Source organism: Rhipicephalus microplus, chromosome 5, assembly GCF_043290135.1.
Source record: "Rhipicephalus microplus isolate Deutch F79 chromosome 5, USDA_Rmic, whole genome shotgun sequence".
In the NCBI taxonomy this organism is placed as follows: domain Eukaryota; kingdom Metazoa; phylum Arthropoda; class Arachnida; order Ixodida; family Ixodidae; genus Rhipicephalus; species Rhipicephalus microplus.
This window is the reverse complement of record NC_134704.1, coordinates 177242533-177263451: the sequence shown is the minus strand read 5'-3', so window position 1 is coordinate 177263451 and position 20919 is coordinate 177242533. Positions and strand designations below refer to the sequence as shown.

Sequence of the window (20919 nt, the reverse complement as noted above, 5' to 3'; positions counted from 1 at the left end):
GGAAATAAGTGTAACATCGGGTGTCCCGCAAGGCTCAGTTCTGGGACCTCTGCTGTTTTTAATATATATTAATGATCTCCCTGACTGCGTTTCTTCATCCGTTCATTTATATGCCGATGACTGTGTGCTTTACAGGGAAATACGTACCGATGATGATAGGAACATCTTGCAGACAGACTTAAATAACATTAGGAATTGGTGCGATAAATGGCTTATGAAATTAAATCCCAAAAAATGCAAGCTAATGACAGTCTCCCGCCAGCCTAATAACTCCTCAACATACAAACTGGGTGATGTTTATCTTGACCAAGTGTCGTCATACCGGTACTTAGGCGTCACCATTTCTTTCAATCTAACATGGAATGCCCATATTAACGTCATCACGAACAATGCTAACCGTACATTGGGATACATACGTCGAAATTTCAGCAACGCCCCACTTTCCTTGAAGATGCTTCTTTATAAAACCCTCGTGCGCTCGAAATTGGAGTACGCTGCTGCAATCTGGAACCCTCACCACGAAAACTTGATTAGGCACCTTGAGCTAATTCAAAATAACGCTGCACGTTTTATTCTATCGGATTATCACCGTACATCAAGCGTAACAGCAATGAAGCACCACTTGTCACTGCCACCTCTATCACTGCGTCGCAAGTACTTCCGCCTTTGCCTTTTCCATAAGACCTACCATCATCCATCACTGCGTAATGAGCTCATTACGCCTCCCACATATCACTCCTCTCGGATCGACCATGAACACAAGGTTAAAGGTACTTTCTGCTACACAAACACATTTTCTTGCTCCTTCATACCGGTCACATCAAACGATTGGAATCGGCTACCAGGTGACATCGTTTCCATCTCTGATCACTCCCTCTTTCGTCATTCTTTATCAGCTCACCTATTTCGCGATAGCTCTCCTTAGTCATCCGATCTATTCCCCTCCTTACGAAGTTCTGTCTCCACGTGTCAAGATGCCAGCGTTTTCCAGTGGATTCTTGATTTTTTGTGTGTGCGTGTCATTTCCCTTACTTTTACACTTTTTTGCTAGTACTGTATAATTTTACTACATTCACTATTTGCTCATTGTGATTTCCTTATTTTTACGTTTCACTTTTGTTGCGCCTCATTGAGTAGAGGTTTTTTTTTTTTTTTTTTTTTTTTTAGTTTTGTTCATGTATAAAATAGCACGTATATTTTTCATGTTGTAACCCACTCCCCTCTGTAAAGCTTCGGCGATTGAGGGTAACAAAATAAATAAATAAAAAAAAAGGCTGACTCAGGTTAAGAGTATATAGAATGCATAGGTATAAAAAAAAAAGGAGGGGGGAGAAAAAAATTAAAAGAATGGAGAGTGAGAAAATAGTGGAGATGGCTGTATAAGAAGCAAATGGCTTCTGGAAATTCGTTTACTGAGAAAGGTCATTGCATAGTTACAATCACCCTCCTCTCGTCTGCTTCTGCGTGGATTGAGAGGGCAAACACCCTCCTGTCCAAAGACAACATCTGATTTCTTTAACCTGAAGCCGCCTGGCATAGATGGTTCTGAGTAGCGAAGTGCAAGTGAAGACACCTTCTCATTTGTCTACCAGCACTCTGCTATTCCATGACTGACAACTAAGTGTAGCCTATTGTGTGCTCTGTGAATGGACACCATGTTACCAAGCATGGTATTAACCTTATGGCTACCCCATTCTCCACAGTTGTTCCTGCCTGATATTTTTGGGGGATGTTTGCGCACCCGCAAGCAGAATGAGTCAGTGCATATAAATTGCAATAAAATCCACAAAGAACATCATAGAATAACGAAGCTTGTTTTATTCTATTAGCAGTGCTTCACTGCATCAACTGGTTCAGTATGAATTTTGTGTGTTGTTGTATATTGGTCTGTTTAGTTTCGGTGTCACGATCACTGCCGCTGGTGGCGCCAGTGTTGTTTATGTATATAAGCATGCACAAGTTAAAATAAAGGGGCTTTTGTTCCGATGGGTACTCAAGTTGTCTAGTCGTTCATTCACCAGCGGCACACGCCGCCACTACATTGGCGACGAGGGTGCTTGTTTAGGAAGGGGTCTGATTTTCGTCATTTTCGCCGACTGTTTCCCGCACCATGAGTGTCTCCGGGCTGGCACCACCGCCCTTGTTCCTGCCCACGCCTGGCCGCCCTGCTGTTGCCTGGCCACAATGGATCCGCATCTTCGAGAATTTTCTGCTCGCATCTAGTGTTTCGGACTGTGCGCCGGACTGTCGCAAGGCTCTCCTAATCCACAGCCTCGGCGTAGAAGGCTAGTGCATATTTTACACACTACCGCTTCAGTCTTCGGCCAACGCAAAGTCCGGTGAGCCAACTTCTGATACGGATTCGGGAAATGTCAAATACACTTCTCAGACACAGCATGAAGCGTCGTCGTACGATACCGCTGTCGCAGTGCTGCATGCGCACTTCACGACAACAACAAATGTTGTGGTCGAACAGCACCAGTTCGGTAGGCGCGTGCAGCAAATCGGTGAAACAATCAATGAGTACATTACCGCGTTACGTGAGCTTTCTGCTACATGCTCCTTTCCTTCTCAGGGAGAATCCTTGCGTGACCAGTCCGTTGTGGGCATATTATCTCGGAACTTGCGCGAGCAGTTGCTGCTTGAAGGGTCTTTTCTTTCGTTCGCTCGAGCTGTACTAATAGCGACGCAGTTTGAGCAGGCAACCAATGATTGCAAAGAATTTGCTACTGCAGATGTCCGAAGCATAAATGCTCGCGAAAACACCCCTCCTCCCGCATCTTCTGCCAGCGACCCCTCGAAGCGGTCGCGCAGCCAACAGGCCCAGTGTTACCGCTGCGGTTCACGTCGGCACAACGCATCTTCATTCCGCTGCCCCGCCAAAAACAAGCGGTGTCATGGTTGCGGTATTATGGGTCATTTTCGCTCAGTCTACAACAGAAACGCCGCTCTTGTTCGTGAACTAGACGACGAAAGTTCTATAACAGAAGTATTGAGAATTCTTGCCGTGACGACATCCACTCGTCTCGCAATCTACGTATCGGTAGCAGTTGGGGAAACGAAGTTAACTTTCCTCATGGATTCAGGGTCATCAGTATTGATTTTGACGCATGACCTATTTAGGCAGTATTTTGCAGGTCGGCAGCTTTCAGCTGCTCGAATTAGACTACTGAACTTTTCGAAGAAACCCATTCCAGTGTGTGGTTGCTTCTTTGCTGATGTCACGTACAATAACTGCACAACAAAGCTTCTTTTTTATGTCGTTGAACAAGGTACCTCGCTTTTGAGTATTGATGCAGTTAGGGCGCTCAGTCTGCAGATCGATGGGTCGTCACTACTGTGCCGTGAAACGACAGCGGTGCAAACTAGCGCTCGAACGGAGCAGACCGCAGTCATGACAGAAGCGGAGCAGTCCATTCACCTTCCATCAGAATTAGTTGAAGAGTTTGGCGCTCTTTTCAATCCAGGACTTGGCATCGCAAAGGGTTTTGTTCATTGCATCAAAACACGGTCGACAGTTCAGCCAGCTGCTTCAAAACTCGGGCGCCTTCCGCTCTCAATGCAGCCACGAGTCTCGGAATAACTGCGCCGCTTGGAAAAAATGGACGTGATAGAGCGAATAGAGGCAATCGGATTGTGCCATTGAAGGAAAAGGTTGCTTCCATCCGAGACACTCCAACGCCTACGGATCCAGCAGGCCTTCGATCATTTCTGGGATCGGTCGAATACTATTCTAGGTTTATTCCCAATTTCGCTGACATGGTTGAACCAATGCGTGTCCTGCTAAGAAAGGGGCAGCGATTCGTTTGGTCTGACGAGGTAGACGCTAGTTTCAGAAAGACCAAAGACGCGCTGGCATCTAGCTCTATACTGAGAATGTTCGATGAATCTCTTCCAGTCTTAGTGTCGACGGACGCATCAGAGTGTGGAGTTGGAGCGGTCCTACAGCAGGTGGACGGACATAAACTGCACACTGTTGCTTTCGCGTCTCGTGTACTTTCGCCAGCTGAGAGGAAATATTCGGTAGGAGAGCGGGAAGCGTTGGCCTGTGTTTGGGCGTGCGAGCGGTGGCACGTGTACTTTTGGGTCCTTCACTTCACGTTGCTCACTGATCATCAAGCCTTGGTGGCATTGCTTTCAACCCAAGGAACAGGAAGGCGCCCCTTGCGGGTAGCGCGATGGACAGAGCGCCTACTACGGTACAACTATACAGTCGAGTACCGCAAGGGGTTGCAAAACCAAGTGGCGGACGCACCTTCGCGCCTGCCCGTGTCCTCTTTCCAGGAAGAAGAAACGCTGTTTGACGAGGTTGTATCAGTTCTTGAAATTCCTTCCTGCTTTACCAGAGAACAGTTTGAGCAGTCCCAATTGCAAGATAGCACACTGCAACAAAGCAAAATCTATGTGCAATTGTCGTGGCCTGCACACAAATCGTTATCGGCCGAGCTTCAGCCATTCTTCAAAGTACGGGACGAACTTTCTGTGGTAGACAATCTTATCTTGCGTGGTGAACGGCTTCTGGTTCCCATGTCACTCACGCAGCAGGTAATCGCTGCAGCACGAGTCGCATCCCGGAGTGGTGCGACCAAAAGCGCGGCTGCGAGAAAAGTATTGGTGGCCGTGCATGGACCGCCAAGTCGAGCTAGCTATCCAGATGTGTAGCATATGCCAGGAAGCAGACAAGAGAGTCAAGGTGCGAGCTACACCCTTGCAATTGGTCCCCTTTCCAGAGCTGCCGTGGCTCAAACTCGGCATGGATATTGTAGGCCCATTTGAGAGGGCGCCCTACGATTGCAGATATGCAATCACGGTTGTAGAATATTATTCCAAATGGCCCGAAGTGCATTTCTGTAGCGAGACGACAACCAGCACAGTAATACGCTTCTTAGTCGCTGTGTTCGCGCGCGAAGGCTACCCAGAAGAGGTTATTTGCGATGACGGTTCACAGTTTACTTCTCGGGAGTCGGAGGTATTTTTTCAAGATCGCGGCATCTAGGTCAAACATTCGTCCGTATACTATCCACAACCAAACGGCCAAGTGGAGTGCTTTAACAGAGTATTAAAAAGCTTCATTCAAGTGGCGGTTCTTGAGCAGCGACCTTTGCACCAGGCGGTAACAGAGTATCTGTGTGTTTACCGATGCACACCGCATGCTACAACGGCAAGGGCTCCAGCTCTTCTGCTACACGGGCGGCTGCCAAGAACTCGGTTGGATGTCGTCGGGCATCCGTCGGTAACCTTCTTTGATGACATTAACTCGGAACTCCGGCGCTTACGTGAGCGGGTAAAGCAAAAGCAACAGAGCAGCAACGATACACGGACGCTCGGAGGGCTGCAAAGAAACCAGAGTTAACGTTGGTGACTTCGTCAGAGTGAAGAAACCCACAACTAGATTTAAAGGCAACCTAGAATTCAGCCACCCAAGAGAAGTGATCAGCAGGAAGGGATCATCTCCTTTTCGCCTGGCTGACGGCAAAACGTGGAATGCATCCAAGTTCTCAAAGGTGCCACGAGCCTCTAGCACCGTTTATACGTGGGGAGGAAACGGTACAGCTAGTGGGGGAGGATCTCTGCCTCCATGCGGGGGCCCCACCCTATAGATAACTACCAGGACTTCAGCTGCTGCTCCTTCGGCTGCGTAGGCACCCACGTCTTCTGAGTACGCTGCACAGGCACCCACGTCTTCTGCGTACGCTGCACAGGCACCTACGTCTCTTTCGGCTGTGCAGGCGCACGGGTCGCCTGCTGCGACGCAGTCAGCCAAGTCTCCAGGAGCAGTCGCACAACGCAGGGTGCAACCACCAAGAAAGAGACTACCAACAGAGCGTTATGGCTACTAGGTGTAGCAAGAGAAGTTGTGCTAAAGTGAATGAAACGGAGGTATCCAGTGCGGTGGATTCCTTTTGTAAACTGTGTGATTTTGTAGTACTAAATAGTTACGTTCATTGTACAGGTTTTATTTTTGTATAGTGTTTTTTTGCATATGTGCTAACACACTAAACTACTAAATCACTAATCCATATAGCTGTTTTTAAGGAAGGGAATGTGTTGTATATTGGTCCGTTTGGTTTCGGTTTGACGATCACTGCCGCTGGTGGCGCCAGTGTTGTTTATGTATATAAGCATGCGCAAGTTGGAATAAAGGGGCTTTTGTTCCGTTGTCTAGTCGTTCTATCACCGGCGGCACACGCCGCCACTACATGTGTGAAAAACTTCAGTGCACACAAGTGCGTGAAGAGCAACTTAACATTTTTCGCACCCCCATCAGCTCTCAAACTTTTTTCCGTGTGCCTAGCAAAATAAGCACTGTCTTCAGGGATTTGTCTTTGCTTTGTTTGGCAGAATGTGACGAGGAAAATCAGCCTACTCAGTGGCTTGTAGGCTCACTGATTCAGCCGTGACAAATGGGCTTGTGTGGGTTTTCAGGTTTCAAAAGTGCCAAAAACGTATACCTTTCGCCACTAAACAAACTGACACTTACACACACAAACAGCTCCAACAATGGACAACCATGTCCTCTTAGCAGAAACATATAAAGTAAACAATAAATATTAAATAATGTGCTGCCTTTGATGAAACGTTGTCAAAAACAACCAGTTTCCAAGTGGCCAACAACACGCCGGTCAAAGTGAAGCCTTACTATCATGTCTAGTAAATTGCCGGCTACAGAAACCAATGGGTTTTTGTTGTAGTGGGCACACACACAGTGCATGCTAGTGAAGGATTGAACAGCCATATTGTGACAAAAGCCAAGAATCGTAAACAGTGATATTCACTTGAGTTACATGTCCAAATATCAGAACAAGAGGCATTCTTTACCGCCTTTCTTGATTTTATGTGGTGGTACACTTGTGCAGCTAAGTCTTTTCAGATGTTTTTATTTTAACAGGATTTGCAGCAATACAGCTTTTGCTACTTCAACAACTTTTCAACTCCTCGGGGCTAGCACAGCTACAAGAGTTATCTAGAGGGTGTTACTCTTCATACCGAGATCACTAACAACTTACCTATATCATCTGTCTCATTCTGTGCATAGAGGAATGCACAATAAAGTGAAAAAGCATTTGCCTGCCCGGAAGCTCAGCTGTACGATTGCCACAGTAGCATAGTTGAAACGACGTCAAGAGTAACTGCAAATTGCCTATTGTTCATTGTCTTGTCCTTGAAATAATTTTCAGACTGCACAGAAGACAAAACACTAGTAGAAGCAGACAAGGTGAATTTTTAGCTCAGTTTCAGTTCCACACCTAGCAAAAACGTGCATATGTAGTTCGAACCCCCATATAGTACGAGGTGTATTTCAAAAATTGAAAATACGAGAAAAATGTTTTCACTCTTAATATAGCCCGAGGAAAGCCGAAACTAAGAACATTCATTCACACACTCTCATAGCACCTCGTCTTCAGTTCTATCAAGGACTTTCAAAATTGAGCTCTTTTTGAGGGCACAATAAGCGAGCGCCTTGGGAATGCAGACCCAAGCTTTGGTGAGCCATGGGTGCAGCATTGCTGGTGAGGCCTGTTTCAGCCTTCTGGCAGGGGTCAGTTCCAGCCCTCCATACACATGCCATTGATGGTGTCGTTAAATAGCTTATTTAGGCATGCATCAAGTGGCTGCAGCCAGAATGTCCTCTCGTGACAATGACGTCCTTAGCGTGCAGGAGTTGTGCAGCAGTTGCTTCACGGAGGTGGCACAAAAAAGTGAAAAGTGTCAAGCACAAGGATCTATGGGAGCTTTATTCCTCCCGAAGCCTCAATTCCCATCCAACTATAGAAAACACTCTCTTTTTCAGCCCTGGGAACTTCTCGGGTTATTGCACACCAAGAGGGCTTCCTTCCATTTTCCCTAACTACGAATGTGTTGCTCGTCTACGCCTAACCGTCACGCTGCAGTGCAGGTGCCAATGGTTTTGACAGCAGAGATCACATTGCTTTTATAGGCAGCCGAATACCACTTGAACAGTCCTTACATAGTTGTCGGGAAGTATTACTAATGCTAAGCACTCCCTAACACAGTGGTTCTCAGCCATGAATGTGTCGGGCACCCATTGTGGACTGGTGCAAGTGATGGGGGACCCCTAGGAGCACAGGGAGGGGGGATACGTAGGTAAATTCACAAAACTGGAGCGTGAAACAAGTGACTTTTGTTTCTACCAAAAACATCAAATGTGCCCCTTCATTTCAAACAGTTCATCAATATATGGCACAGTTGCAATTAAACAGAGAAGCATAGGTAAAAAATATTGAAACGTATAAAAAAAAGGGGGTGAGGGTTTTGGGGATTTTAGAATCTTAGGTATGGCTTCCTGGACCTCCCATTTGAGAACCACTGCACTAACACATAGGCCTGATGATGGTGATGATGATGATGATGCAACGACGATGATGATGATAGCGCTGCGACCTGCCAAAGCTGTGAATTCTCGACTGAAAGTTATCCGGATCCGCATATAGTCCAGGACCGAAATTTTACATTATAAAACTAGAAAAAAACTCGGACTATACCAAGTTTTTACAGTAGCTTTCACAACACACTTTACTTGAATTTTCAGTTCTTCTATGCCCCACTCATTGAAATAAAAATGGTGCAGGATGGAGGACGACCTGCTGGCCAGGTGGGAGCAGAGAGCAGCGCAGCCGGCAGTGCAGTTCGACATAGCGGAGCCAGTGCTGTGGCTGCAGGGTGTGGTGCTTGGCCAACTGAAGAACCCCCAGGCAGAGGCTGCCCGCACCACCATACTGGCACAATATGCAGGGCAGGCACGGATCAACCAGCGTTTGGCGGTGAGTGAGTCGCTCTCACAAAATCTAAGTATGTAGGGGTTCCTTTTGTTGGCACTCTTCCATGCCAGGATAGGAAATTTCAGCTCGCCAGCAAAAGAGAGGCCTTGACGTGGTACAAAAGCCCCGTTTCATGTCACTACACTGTATGAGTACATTTGTTTGGTGCCACTATCGTGTTACAGATGCAAGCATGTACAGTGCGCTTTCCCCTTGCGAGCTTGTGAAGCAAACAACTTGGCAGCCTTGTCAGGAAAGCAAAAAGTGTACGCAAAAAAATCTCTCATGATACACGAAGTGCATAATGTGCATGTGCTAGGGGATTTCAGGAATGGTAAGGAGGAACAAAAGTCTTCCTCCTGTGTGTGTAGCCCTTTGTGCATGATGAAAATGTACAAACTCAACAGAGTTGCCACTTTAGCTTATAATAATAAGTGTATGTGGGCTTCATTTTTTCATCAGGGCACTTTCAGAATTTCGCTGTCGCTTGTCACATGCTTTCATTCATATTTTCATTTCACAAAATAATTGAAGCGATTTTTCAGCTCCCCTTCATATTTGGTTTACAATTTTTTTACTTAAAAATACTTTTAAGACTGAGAAAGTACAATAAATATCTGTTTCTATAAAGCTTTTTTGTGGGGATGTGCAAGTATTCGAAATTTTCAATATTTTTGAAACAGTGTTCGCTATTGAATTCGCTCTGCAATTTTACTATTCGAACTTCCTAAAAACCTACACAGACAATGTCTAATTTACAGTGGCCCCTTCAGATTTTCAATATGCTCATGGGCACAACAGCTGCACCAAAACAATGAAAGTTACAGAAATTGCACCACACTGTACCAAAATGCGCGACCATCCTCAACATTATCTTAGTTGCGCTAAGTTAGCAAGCAATGGCGGCCATGTTGGTCACCTGCAGTTAAGCATCATCAATCAATCCAAGCACGCAGGTCGTAATCCCAAACCATGGTGTAAGATATATATATTCATTAGTTCTGGATAATCGCTAGACGTGATCGACCCGGCAAAGTAACAATGCCAGTCACCCATTGGTCCACTGACCTCAGTGAATACCTATCAGTGGGACCAAGCAACCTCGTGATAGAAATGTGTTGCTGTAGCCACCAATGCTTTGCAGGAAATATGAATTTCCTTGTCAACGAACGCAGTTATAGTGTGTTAGGAAGTAAAGTTGGAAGTGTATGCCTCGTTTTCCACGCATGAACAAATTCGACATGCTGCGAATGCTAGCGCTGCCAGCAACCACATTGGTTGCCATAGCAACGGCACATAAAACTATTTTCTGACTTGAAGCTGCATCGTCTTGCCGATAGATATCCTTTGCCGATGCCAGGCCAAGCTCTGTTGTGACTTTATCCGGTCGACTTACCTTGCAAGAGAGCCATGAAGTTCTGTCCTAAACTTAACCCCATCGTGCGCGAATAGAAAAAGGGGGTGGGGGATCTAGTGGTTCAAAAATTTCTCGGCCTGGGTCTAACCTGTGCCTGAATATACGAACAGCACAACCTAGTATTAGTTACAGCGTAACTGCAGCAGCAAGAAACAAGGACAGGAAAGAGTGCCGACTTTCAAGAATGGTTTAATAGTGCAGTGGTGTACATATATAGGTGGAAAAATGGGGATGCGTAAAAGGGTGCAATTAACCATCACTGCAATACATCGTCAGCAAAACTCATCACTTGCCCTGCCGCGTGGTCTAGTAGCTAAGGTACTCAACTGCTGACCCGCAGGTCGCAGGATCGAATCCCGGCTGCGGCGACTGCATTTCCTATGGAGGTGGAAATGTTGTAGGCCCGTGTGCCCAGGTTTGGGTGCATGTTAAAGAACACCAGGGGGTCAAAATTTTTGGAGCCCTTCACTACGGCGTCTCATAATCATATGGTGGTTTTGGGACGTTAAACCCCACATGTCATATCATGTCAACTCTTGTCACTTGTTGATCAAGTTAAAAACCGGTGCACAGCTTAAGCTTGTACCGATTTCCAGCTTAATGAATTAATGACAAGAGTTTTGCTGACAATGTGTCGCAGTGGTTAACTGCACCCTTTTATGCATCCCCATTTTTTCACCTATATGTGTACTCCACTCCACTAATAAATCATGGTTGAAAGTCAGCGCTCTTTCCAGTCCTTGTTTCTTGCTTCTGCACTTACGCTGTGAGTACTACTAAGTTGTGCTGTTCGTACATTCAGTCATGTCCTAGCAACACGCCCAAGTTTCCATGCTTCTAACTTGTGCAAATTGCTGCTTAAGCCATCTTTGCCACAGTACACTACTGCCCTGCGGAAAAGCGTATTGAGATTTAAGTAAAGGCTTTTAGCACTAGTCACGGGGCACGCCACATTTTGTTCAATTACTCATGCATGTATGTGTCACGTAATTGCAAGTGCTAATGCGATGGCTGACATCTAAATAGTTTCTGCCAATAATTCGGAGCAGTGGAGAACAGTTCTGAAGCACTAAAAAAAGAAACTATATGCCAGTTTTTTTTTTATGCCACTTCTACTCCTCAGTATTTCAAATCTGAATCTCAAAGTCGCCTGCTTGTATATGCACATTGTTAGAACAATAAACACGTGTTGGAACATCTTGGTCAAAACCAAGAAGAAATCTGCATCAATAGGACACATGGCTTGAGGCACGCTAACCGCTGGCCAATAATAGTAACAGACTGGATTGCCAAAAAAAAAAAAAGTGCTCCAGAGGGAGGCAGAGAGTTAGGTGGGCATATGAAATTGATCGTTTGCAGTCTGAAACTTTTTATTTTTTCATCATCCGTCTGTTCTGGTCCGTAATTAAACAACTCAAAGCGCAAGTAAAAGAAGTTTGCTTACTTTTTTACAGATGGCACATAATGTAGTAAGACAACACGTGTGTGAATCGGCTGCAAAAAAACTTGTTTAGCGGTGCCTGACTGCGGATCGCTGCAGCCATGTTGCTTTGCCAGGCAGGTGCCGAGAACAGAGTGCAAAAGCTTACGAAGTCTGTGGTGACAACATGGCTGCAGTAAGCACTGGGTTAATTTGCGAAACATGGGAGGGTACCTTGCCCTGCAGGGGATGTAGTCAGACTGATGATGATGTTGAGGTACAAGCCAGTCAGCTAAATTTAGTGAAAGCTGTGACCTTGCAGCTGGCACGTGTAGCCCTCCGGCAGCTGGAGTGCTGTGCCCCTGGTGAGGCAAGTCGGTGGCTGTTGGAGGAGGCTCGAATCCAGCTGGCACAGGGCGACTGCACCCAAGCCCAGCACACATTGTGGACCCTGCTGAGGCAGCTGAGCCAACAGCATGAGGTATTCCATCTCCACTGGCTGCAAGGCAGGAGCCTCTCAATGGGGTTTGCTTTCATAGTGCAACTCTTGCGGTTTACAGCAATTTTTCTGTAGTTGACATGAGCTTGTCCATCCCTGATCATCAGCCTAATCACAGCATTTATTGCATGAATACAGTTAAACTTGGATATAACAAATTTGACAAATTTCTGAAAAATTTCGTTATACAGAGGATTTCGTTATATGCAGGTTCAGTACAAAAATTCGAAAAATAAATGCACAAATTAAACAAAAGGGGAACTGAAGCCAAAGCTAACCCAAAACACTTATTTAGCGGTAAAACAATGCACCATTATTGCGATAGCAATTATATGCACAATCTTTGCGGCCTTTTGCCTTCACCATCGTTTTCTGTAAGAACTTAAAATTGATGACATACCCCTGCGCATCATAACTTTTACGAGCAAGTAATAGCACGTGAGCGCGGCTGTAGCAGAGATCAAATGAACCAGACCATCTCTATTACCAGGAGGGTGCGTATGATAACATCCTACTGCATGTTAGAACTGCTGTCGAATGCTCAAGCAGGAAGGAAGCCACCCTTATTGAACGAGCTTGAAAAAACGCGGAGAAGGGGCAAAGGGGTCGCTCAATTGGCAACGGTAAACTTTGATTTTAAGGGGCCTGTCGCGATCGCTGGTGTGCGTGCTATCTCGACAAGCATTAATGCTCTTTCAACACGAATAAACTGTGTGAAGAGAGCACTTCTCTCTGGAGCGGCTGTATTTGCTTACACCAGCGTTTTGTAGGAGTTCCATCGAATCCAAAAGAGTTGGCTGTCAGACATACTTCGTATAACATTACAATTTGTTGCTCTCGCATTCATTACATTTCATTCAACGCCCCGTCGTATTGTTGCCAGAGCTAATCGGCTAATCGCTAAGGCTTCGGTCCCTCGAACTTGTGACGCAAACATAAATGCGCAACGAGTTGACCTCCGAAGATTTGTCATTGTCACCGTAGTCTTGCATAGTTTCTGTCAGCGCCTAATCTGACATTCCCTCGGTAGTAGGAAGTTTTATAATAGCGTTTTTTAAGTTAGCGGGTGTAGCGTTTGCGTGTGGGTGCCATAAGAGTTTTCAAATAGTGTTTGGCCCCGCAGATGCTAATGCACGCTCACTCACCACAAAGGGATTTTGCGGGCCACAGGCGGTTTCGGATTTTTTTTTCAGGCGGACTGCAAAGGTGAACAGCGGTTAGCATTATAATGCATGCGCAACGCAAAAGCTTGCGGTACGCTTTTTGAAAGCTTCCTAGTGACGATACAGTTGTTTGCATTAAAAAAAAAGTGAAGTTGAAAGTACATACGAAAAAAAAAGCGAGGCCATCGGCGGCCATACCATGTGCACACAGCAAAACCATTCATGCGCGCATGGCTTCAAAAACTAAGAGCGAACGACATGTATACCACGGAAAACTATTCAGTTAAGCGCTCTCCATATCTAGCGCGGCCCCACATATGTGACGCCAACTAGAAGCATGGCACTGCCAACGCAAAAGTAGAATTTTCTGTTTGTTCGTTGTTTGTTTGGAGGGAAAGGACACAGCGCATGCACCCGTGGCGGCAAGAATGGCGACAGTGCCGGTTCATGGGGCGCAGGCCCGCCTGCCCGCCTCGCGCACACCCGCGTGCAGTAATGAGCACTTGCTATTGCCTGGGAGTCACCGAAACCGCGAGCGTGCTGCCGCCGCTTCACGCTTCGTCGGCAGTGGGGCAAGCATGGAAGATGCATGCTTGGGCCAAAATGACAAAATCCGGAGCAAAAGTCTTAGACTGTTCGAGGCGAAAATTTGTTATACCAAAGTTGTCTCCTCCCGTCACTTTGTTACACAGAGGTCGCAAATACATGTGCTTCTATCGAGTAACGACGGGGAACAGAAAAACTTCATTATATCGATGATTTTGTTATGTGGAGTTTTGTTATAAGCAGGTTCAACTGTAGTAGTGTGTGTTGTAATATGTTGTTGTAGTAGTAGAAAGAAAACAATAAGCGTACCATCCGAGTGAAGTTATGCCTTACAGTGAGTGTCAAAACTTGACAACACAGAAACAAATCGGAAGTGCTGTAGAATTTATGTGGTACTGTCTATGCCATGAGAACTTGCTCGTGTGGACTTATGTTTGTCACACGACATTCAGTACACTAGTTGGTTCAGTAAGAAATATAGAAAGCCAGATCTGTGTTGCTCATTTCATATATATTGAGACGTAGTGCAGCTTCTGAATACTAATTTTCAGTCCTATATTGAAAACCGACGTAAATTGGATCTTACTTTTCATATAATCTTGTTTTATATAAACCTGTTTTCTCGTCATTTCTCATCTACTTGAACGAGGCGGCCACTGCACATGACGTTTGCCATTTAGGATTAAACCGCATAACAAGAAATGTGGTAAAATTGGCAATCTCGTAACATAAATTGCGTCTTGGGGTTATCATATTGTGGATCCTGTTTGTATTTGCACATTTGAAGTAGCAAGTAGTTGTGTGCAAAACTGAAAATGCACATTTGTAACGTAGTGCCTCACTACAGTTTATTTTTATGCATGCATGTTGCTTGATATAGAAAACAAATATGGAAAGGTAGGAAAAATGGCACATGTGTGCACCTGTGTATCCCTCCATCTAGAATAACCATGGCTGAGGGTGACGTGATGCAGAAGCAGGCATTTCCAACTTGCTGCTCTGTCTTTCATGATACTACAGTATGCAAGGAACGCTTTTGGCAGGTGAACAACACAGACGGCGTCACAAGGGCATATGCCGAGGTGCTGCAGCTATATGGAGAATGTTTGGCCGGGTCTCGCTTGGAGAGCTCCGACACCATTGCAAAGGAGTATTTTGACAAGGTGAGCTTATTTCAATGGACTTGAAGCTGGCACTGCGCAAAGGAGAGCGTTTGCTGTGACATTGGATGTGCATTGACATAGCTGTTGATAAAAGCTAAAGAAAAAACTTCTGCCACGAGGACACATTTGAAGGCCTCATAGAATGAAAAATCACTCAAAAGCACTAACCTTTAGCTGACTTTCAATGATCAAGTGGCCATTACCGTTTATATGGTTATATGGGCAAACTTGGGCTCAGGAACGCCAACAACACTCAAAGCACAACATAGCATTAAGCACAGCTGGTGGTCATCAAAACATGATCTACAAGTCGGACCTATGTGCTATTTACGTAATACATCAAATGTACCAGCATAACTGCTTATGCTGATATATATTTTATAATATACATTACCATTCACATTTCACATGAAATCTTGTTACAGACAGAATCCTGTTACTATAGAATTAGTAACAAGTGGGAATGTTCAATTCTACAGCAGTTGGAAGTGTTCTGTGTGCCATGTGTAAAACATCACCTAACTTTGGCAGCAACTGCATGTCTAGCTGAAAGTTCAGCTATCTCTACTCACTGAATGAAAGTAAAGATGGCACGACACAGGGATTTTGGTGTTTCCTGTACTGGGGGTAGCAGTGACCAACGCAGCATCACTTTTTACACTTTCCAACAAGTCTTTGATCTTATGAAAATCAATGACATGCATTGAGCATCAGTAGTAGTGACAGTCTATAGAAGTTTATTCTTTGGTTGCCTACCTGCTGAGACACCCTTCTCTGTCCCTGACAGGCTGTGCATGTGCTGTCGGGCCGTGCAGAGGAAGCACTGTGGGCCGCCCATCTGAGGTTGGCCCAGTTTGCGGACTCACAGTTGCAGAGCATTGAGCAGTACTTGCGCTCACCTGAGTTCATTGCCAAGCAAGAGCTGCTGCAGCAGTCATCACACATCTTGGAGTCGTCAGGCAAGCGCACATCCATGTGAGTATTGCTGCCGTTACTTGCTTACTCATTGAGTCCTTGTGCTTTGCAGCTTTACATCAATGCTTTGACTAGAAGTACTTGGACTCCTTAACATTTTTGAACGAGCACAGCTAGTCCTTGCTAAATTGTGCTCGAACCGTTCTGGATGAGTGTGGCTCGTCTAATTGAGATAATACAGTAAAACCCCATTAACTCAGACTTCACAGAACCGGAGAGAATGTGCAAAATAACCGAAGGTACGAATTATCGCGAGTACGAGTAAAACACTTGAAAAATGTCTCCTACACCATCAGACCATTATTTCTCAACTTAAAAAGTCTGTGATCGTGGTTTGCTTCACGGACACAATGTGCAACAAAGTTACAATTTCGCGAAGTTCCTGCAGGTGGCTTAGTTCGTGCACACTGTCTGAGGAAAGCGTGTATATGTCCTCCAAAATGGCCAACGCATGCGCAGCCTCCGTCATTGTGTGGTGTGGATGCTCATCAGCATCACTTAGGTCCTCGTCAGCAGATTCCCCTTTCCCCCCCAAGACTTCAGCGACGATATCGCTGTCGGTCACTGTGCCGGCCAAGGCAACATCGCTGTCAATTGTGAAGTAGTCGCCCAGGGGCACATCAGCTGGCATGATGCTCACATAGCGGCCGGTTTCCTCATTGGCCACCACACCCGGATCAGCAGCGTCGTGCACGAAGCCGCTATGCCTAAAGCAGTTTGCAACTACTGCAGGCGGTGTGTTGTTCGACACGTATGTCTGCGTGTGAATTGCGCTTAGCAAGCTTACTTTGTACTGCTTGCCTGACTCCATCTAGAGCAACATCCGCTCGAGTACCTGCCGTCGATAGCGGCTTTTCACGAACTGTATGATTTCCTGGTCCATCGGCTGCAGGGAAGCTGTTGTGTTCGGAGGCAGGAATAGCGGCTCAATGTTCTCGAGCTCGGACAGTTTCGTGTGCGCACTACAGTTGTGTAGCACGAACAACACTTTCCAAGCCTTGGCCACAAAGCGGCGGTCGAGCTGGGGCAGCCAGGCTTGAAAGAGTTCAGCAGTCATCCAAGCCTTTCTGTTGAACCGGTAGTCGACAGGCAGCTGCTTAACATTCTTGAAACATCTTGGTTTCGCACCTTTTCCGATCACCAGCAGCGGCAGTCGCTCTGTGCTGGTCATGTTAGCAGCCACAAGAACAGTCACGCGCTCTTCGTTTTCCACCGAAGCATGGTGTCACAGAACGAGCGCTCAAAAAGGGCGCGCCACCAAATTCCCGCGACGAAACGCCGGAGTGACGCCGCGAGGTCAAAAGAAAAAGAGAAAAAAAGAAAACAAGCTCCCCGGGCACGCTCCCTCTCCTCTCGGAAGCGTGGCTTCGCTGACGAACCTCCTCACCCCACATCGGCGGCCGAGCAAGCACTCGAAATTTCTAGAAGGAAAGAGGCGTGGTGGTGCCGGGTTGAGTCACCCGTCGGGGACGGCCCTCGCACCGTCTCGCACTTTCCCCCCGCCTTCGCTGCGCATCGCGCCGACGAAATGATGAGAACTTTCTGGAATCTCGCGCAGAAGGTATTTAATCGAGCAGCCGAGACGAGAGATCAGGAGAAGACGGAAGTTAGCGCCAGAGCGCGTAGGGATTCCGCCGTGTAGTCGGCGAAGGTTTTGTACGTAGAGACAAAGCAGGTGAAGAAGATGATTTCCACCTGAGGGGTGACGACTCGAGCTACAGGCAAGAGTGTGTGTTTACCGCTATCGAGCGAAGACGCGTGGCAACAGCTGCGTGTGTGAAGCCGACGTGTTTCCGGCGAAGAAGTTTGAAGCTTGGAGAGTGGCCAATTGAAGACGCGAGGTTTCCTGGAAGAGAAACTTCAGGGGTAGCGGAACGACAACAACGCTGAACTTTGAGTGAGTGATTCTCGGAAGAGTATCATCCAGACTTTTGTTCCAAGAACTTTGGACTGAATAGGTTTTCTATCTCTTTAGTCTTTAAGTGTCTTGGTTGTTCAATGCATGCGACTGCATTGTAGTGCGTATTGTTGTCTGTGTCCGTTGTTTCGAGTGAGGCTGATTGTACTGTGTAGTACGTTGTTTGATTGGTGACATATTCTACTCAACTATTGTGGAGTGTGCATACTTGTGTATTGTTTTGATTTGCCATTTTTGAGAATATAATTTTTGTTTTGTTTATCAACTCTCGGCTCTGACTTGTTCTTTGGGCCACAGCCGGCGTCCGCTGGCGCGCCAAAAAGGACCACTTCTAAATTGTCCACGCTTTCGTGGTGCGGTTCGGGGGGCCGATACTTCGGCCCTTGGAATTAGCCCGGCGATCGCCTCCCTAATTAACGGGACCTGTGACACATGGGTCTCCTTAAACGCGATTGTATTGTCAGGCAGAGCCTTATAGAACAGCGCTGTCTCATCAGTAGAGACCGGATTATAGCCAAATGCCTATTCTGTTCCTTGCGTTCCTATCGTGCCATTTTGATATATGAGCATGAATTAGAGGTTACGAAGCGCTTTTATGGTGTTTTGTAGTGCCTATAAATGCCTGTTTTGGGTGTTCGTGCCTAAATGCCTCTAAGTGCATATAAATGCCGATTTTCTAAATGAGTGCCTATATTAGCTCCATTGAAGCCTAAACTGTGTGTTCGAGCGTGCTATGAAACCTTTATTCATCTAAAAAAAGGCAACATTGATATTTCTTAACACTGTAAGGTTCAACGGAGACTAAGCTGACATGCTGCGAGCGATTGGAAGTGGAGCATGAGAAGTGCTAAAGATGTTATTTCTGCAGCCTTAAGTGGAAGCATGTCTCACTGTCTGCAGGGGAAGAAGGAGAGAAAGATGGGGTACGAAAATAAAAGTGACATCTATGGCCGAAGACGCGGCGACCGCCTTCTACAGACAGCTGTCCATTGCCCTGAAGGAAACGAAGAACCATCCTGAAAACTAGGGTGTTGCTGTGGGAAAGGAAGAGCAGGTTTTTCGGGGCAGCCACAGGTAGCTGGAGAACGAATGAAAAATCATGGAGGGCCACTCATGGAATGCTCTTGTTGATTCAGTGGTGGCGAAGGTCGCCAAATTGTTATACTTTATACAGCAAAGCCTGAGGCAGGCGCCGGCATGTTTACAATCAACGGTGTATTTGGCATACATTTACCGTATGCTTGAGTATGCTTGTTCCATATGAGATCCCTTGTGATATGTCTTCAAGTGACGAACATGAAAAAATACAGAACAGGGATTCAAGGTTTGTTCTAAGCCATTGCTCAGAAATGACAGCTGTAACAATATGAAAAATGAACTAGGATGGGAATTACTATTATTGCGTCGAATTAAACTGCGGTTAAAGCTCCTATGTCAAGCATTTCATGGTAAAACTCGCTTTTGAAAATGAATGTACCTAAACAGTCCTCTTTGTGCAATGGTAATTAAGATTGTCATATCAGATATAATTTTTCTAATTATTTGTTTTTTGTTAGTTTCATGACAGAATGAAATGGCTTATGAAGAGAACAAAGTGTGTTGTGTCAATGAAGGCGTGTTTTCTTTGACATTGTAACCCATCTGCTGCAGCGCCTTCGGGTAAAAAATGATATATGCACACGGCTTTTGTTTTGCTTGTAATTTACTTTTTAGGCGTCCCTCTCTAGGTCACATAATAAGTCGTAGTTAGACACTAGAAGTTCTCGCGTGCCCAATGAAAAGCATTCTACGACAGTCATTTTTCAAATTGGTTCGCTACAAGCCACCAAAGCTTGATGCGAAGAAGCAAGCTTGAATTCTCTGCCTCTCGTTCCATGAAGCCATCGCGAGCCTCATTCCTTCCCTGTTCTCTTTGGTATCGGGACTGGAAAATCACATGACGCATACGCACGAAGAAGAACATGCGTAAGCAAGGTCATGCACGCTCGACGTGCCCCAGCTTACTCGTGCGTGTACGCCATCGATGTGTCGTTTCGGCCCTCTCTGTTACCCGCTTCTGTGGGATGGCTCAGTCAGTGTGTGTACTTTAGGAGAGGCTGGCAAGCATCACGTTTTGTGACCGCGATACAACATGTCACTCCTCTGAAACTGCGGTCAGAGACGAGGCACCAAACACAAGCTAAGCGTTGTCAGAGTTGGCGAAGGCTCGAGAACGACAAGAAGACAAACGCAAGCGATATTGGGTCGTAGTAGTAGTAGTAGTAGTAGTAGTAGTAGTAGTAGTAGTAGTATGTGTGGTTTTACGTAAAAATCCACAATATGAATATGAGGGGCACCGTAGTGGAGGTCTCCGCAAATTTTGGCCGTCTGGTGTTTAATGTGCACTGACACTGTGCAACTGCACGCAGCCATCTACTTTTTCGCCTCCATCTGGATGTGACCGCCACGGCCACGATCGAACCCGTGGCGTTCGGGTCAGCAGCGGAGCACCCTATAGTGACTGGTCCACCGAGGCAGATGCGAAACGAGGGTTGATTAGTGAAGAGCATCTCGAGGCTATTCAAAACAGAAATAAAAAATAACAAGTTGAGATTCCGTTCGCGTGTTTTATTATTTTTCTCAGCTTTCATTCATTAAACTGGTTTTGAAAGGGCAGTGCAAAGACAGGGAAAAGAAAGACATAGAGACAAAGAGTGCCGTCTTTATTTTCCCTTTGTCTTTGCGCTTCGCTTTCAAAATGATACGAAGCAGCTAACCCAAACCAAACTACTCCTCATTCATGCTACACAACAGAACACACAAATTGCACATGCCAAGTAGAGTATTGTCACGTGCTACGTTCTTAATGAGGTACCGTTTAAAATGCATGCAAATATAATCAGGAGACAGGCAACGTTTCATCTGTTTTTCTAGATATAGCTAGCATTTAACAAAGTTTTGATGAAGAGCGTATGGTGTGCGACGTCAGCCCACCAATGTCAACGTAAAGGAGCGTTGTAAAAACAAGACCATTCTTTGCTGTACGTCACTCTCTCCAT

The 20919-nt window shown here is 45.9% G+C and overlaps 1 protein-coding gene across 3 annotated transcripts in view; it reads left to right on the top strand.

Annotated features, from left to right (window-relative positions):
- Window positions 1-20919, top strand: part of tefu (Serine/threonine-protein kinase tefu) — a 513274-nt gene that overhangs the window by 384536 nt on the left and 107819 nt on the right. For all 3 annotated transcript variants that reach the window (XR_012895493.1, XM_075896220.1, XM_075896221.1), the window contains 4 exons: window positions 8591-8783; window positions 11940-12098; window positions 14869-14988; window positions 15776-15963. Coding sequence is in view for 2 of the 3 variants with exons in the window: in XM_075896220.1 (XP_075752335.1) it covers window positions 8591-8783; window positions 11940-12098; window positions 14869-14988; window positions 15776-15963 (660 nt within the window). In the remaining variant the exon portion in view is untranslated. The remainder of the gene's footprint in view (window positions 1-8590; window positions 8784-11939; window positions 12099-14868; window positions 14989-15775; window positions 15964-20919) is intronic.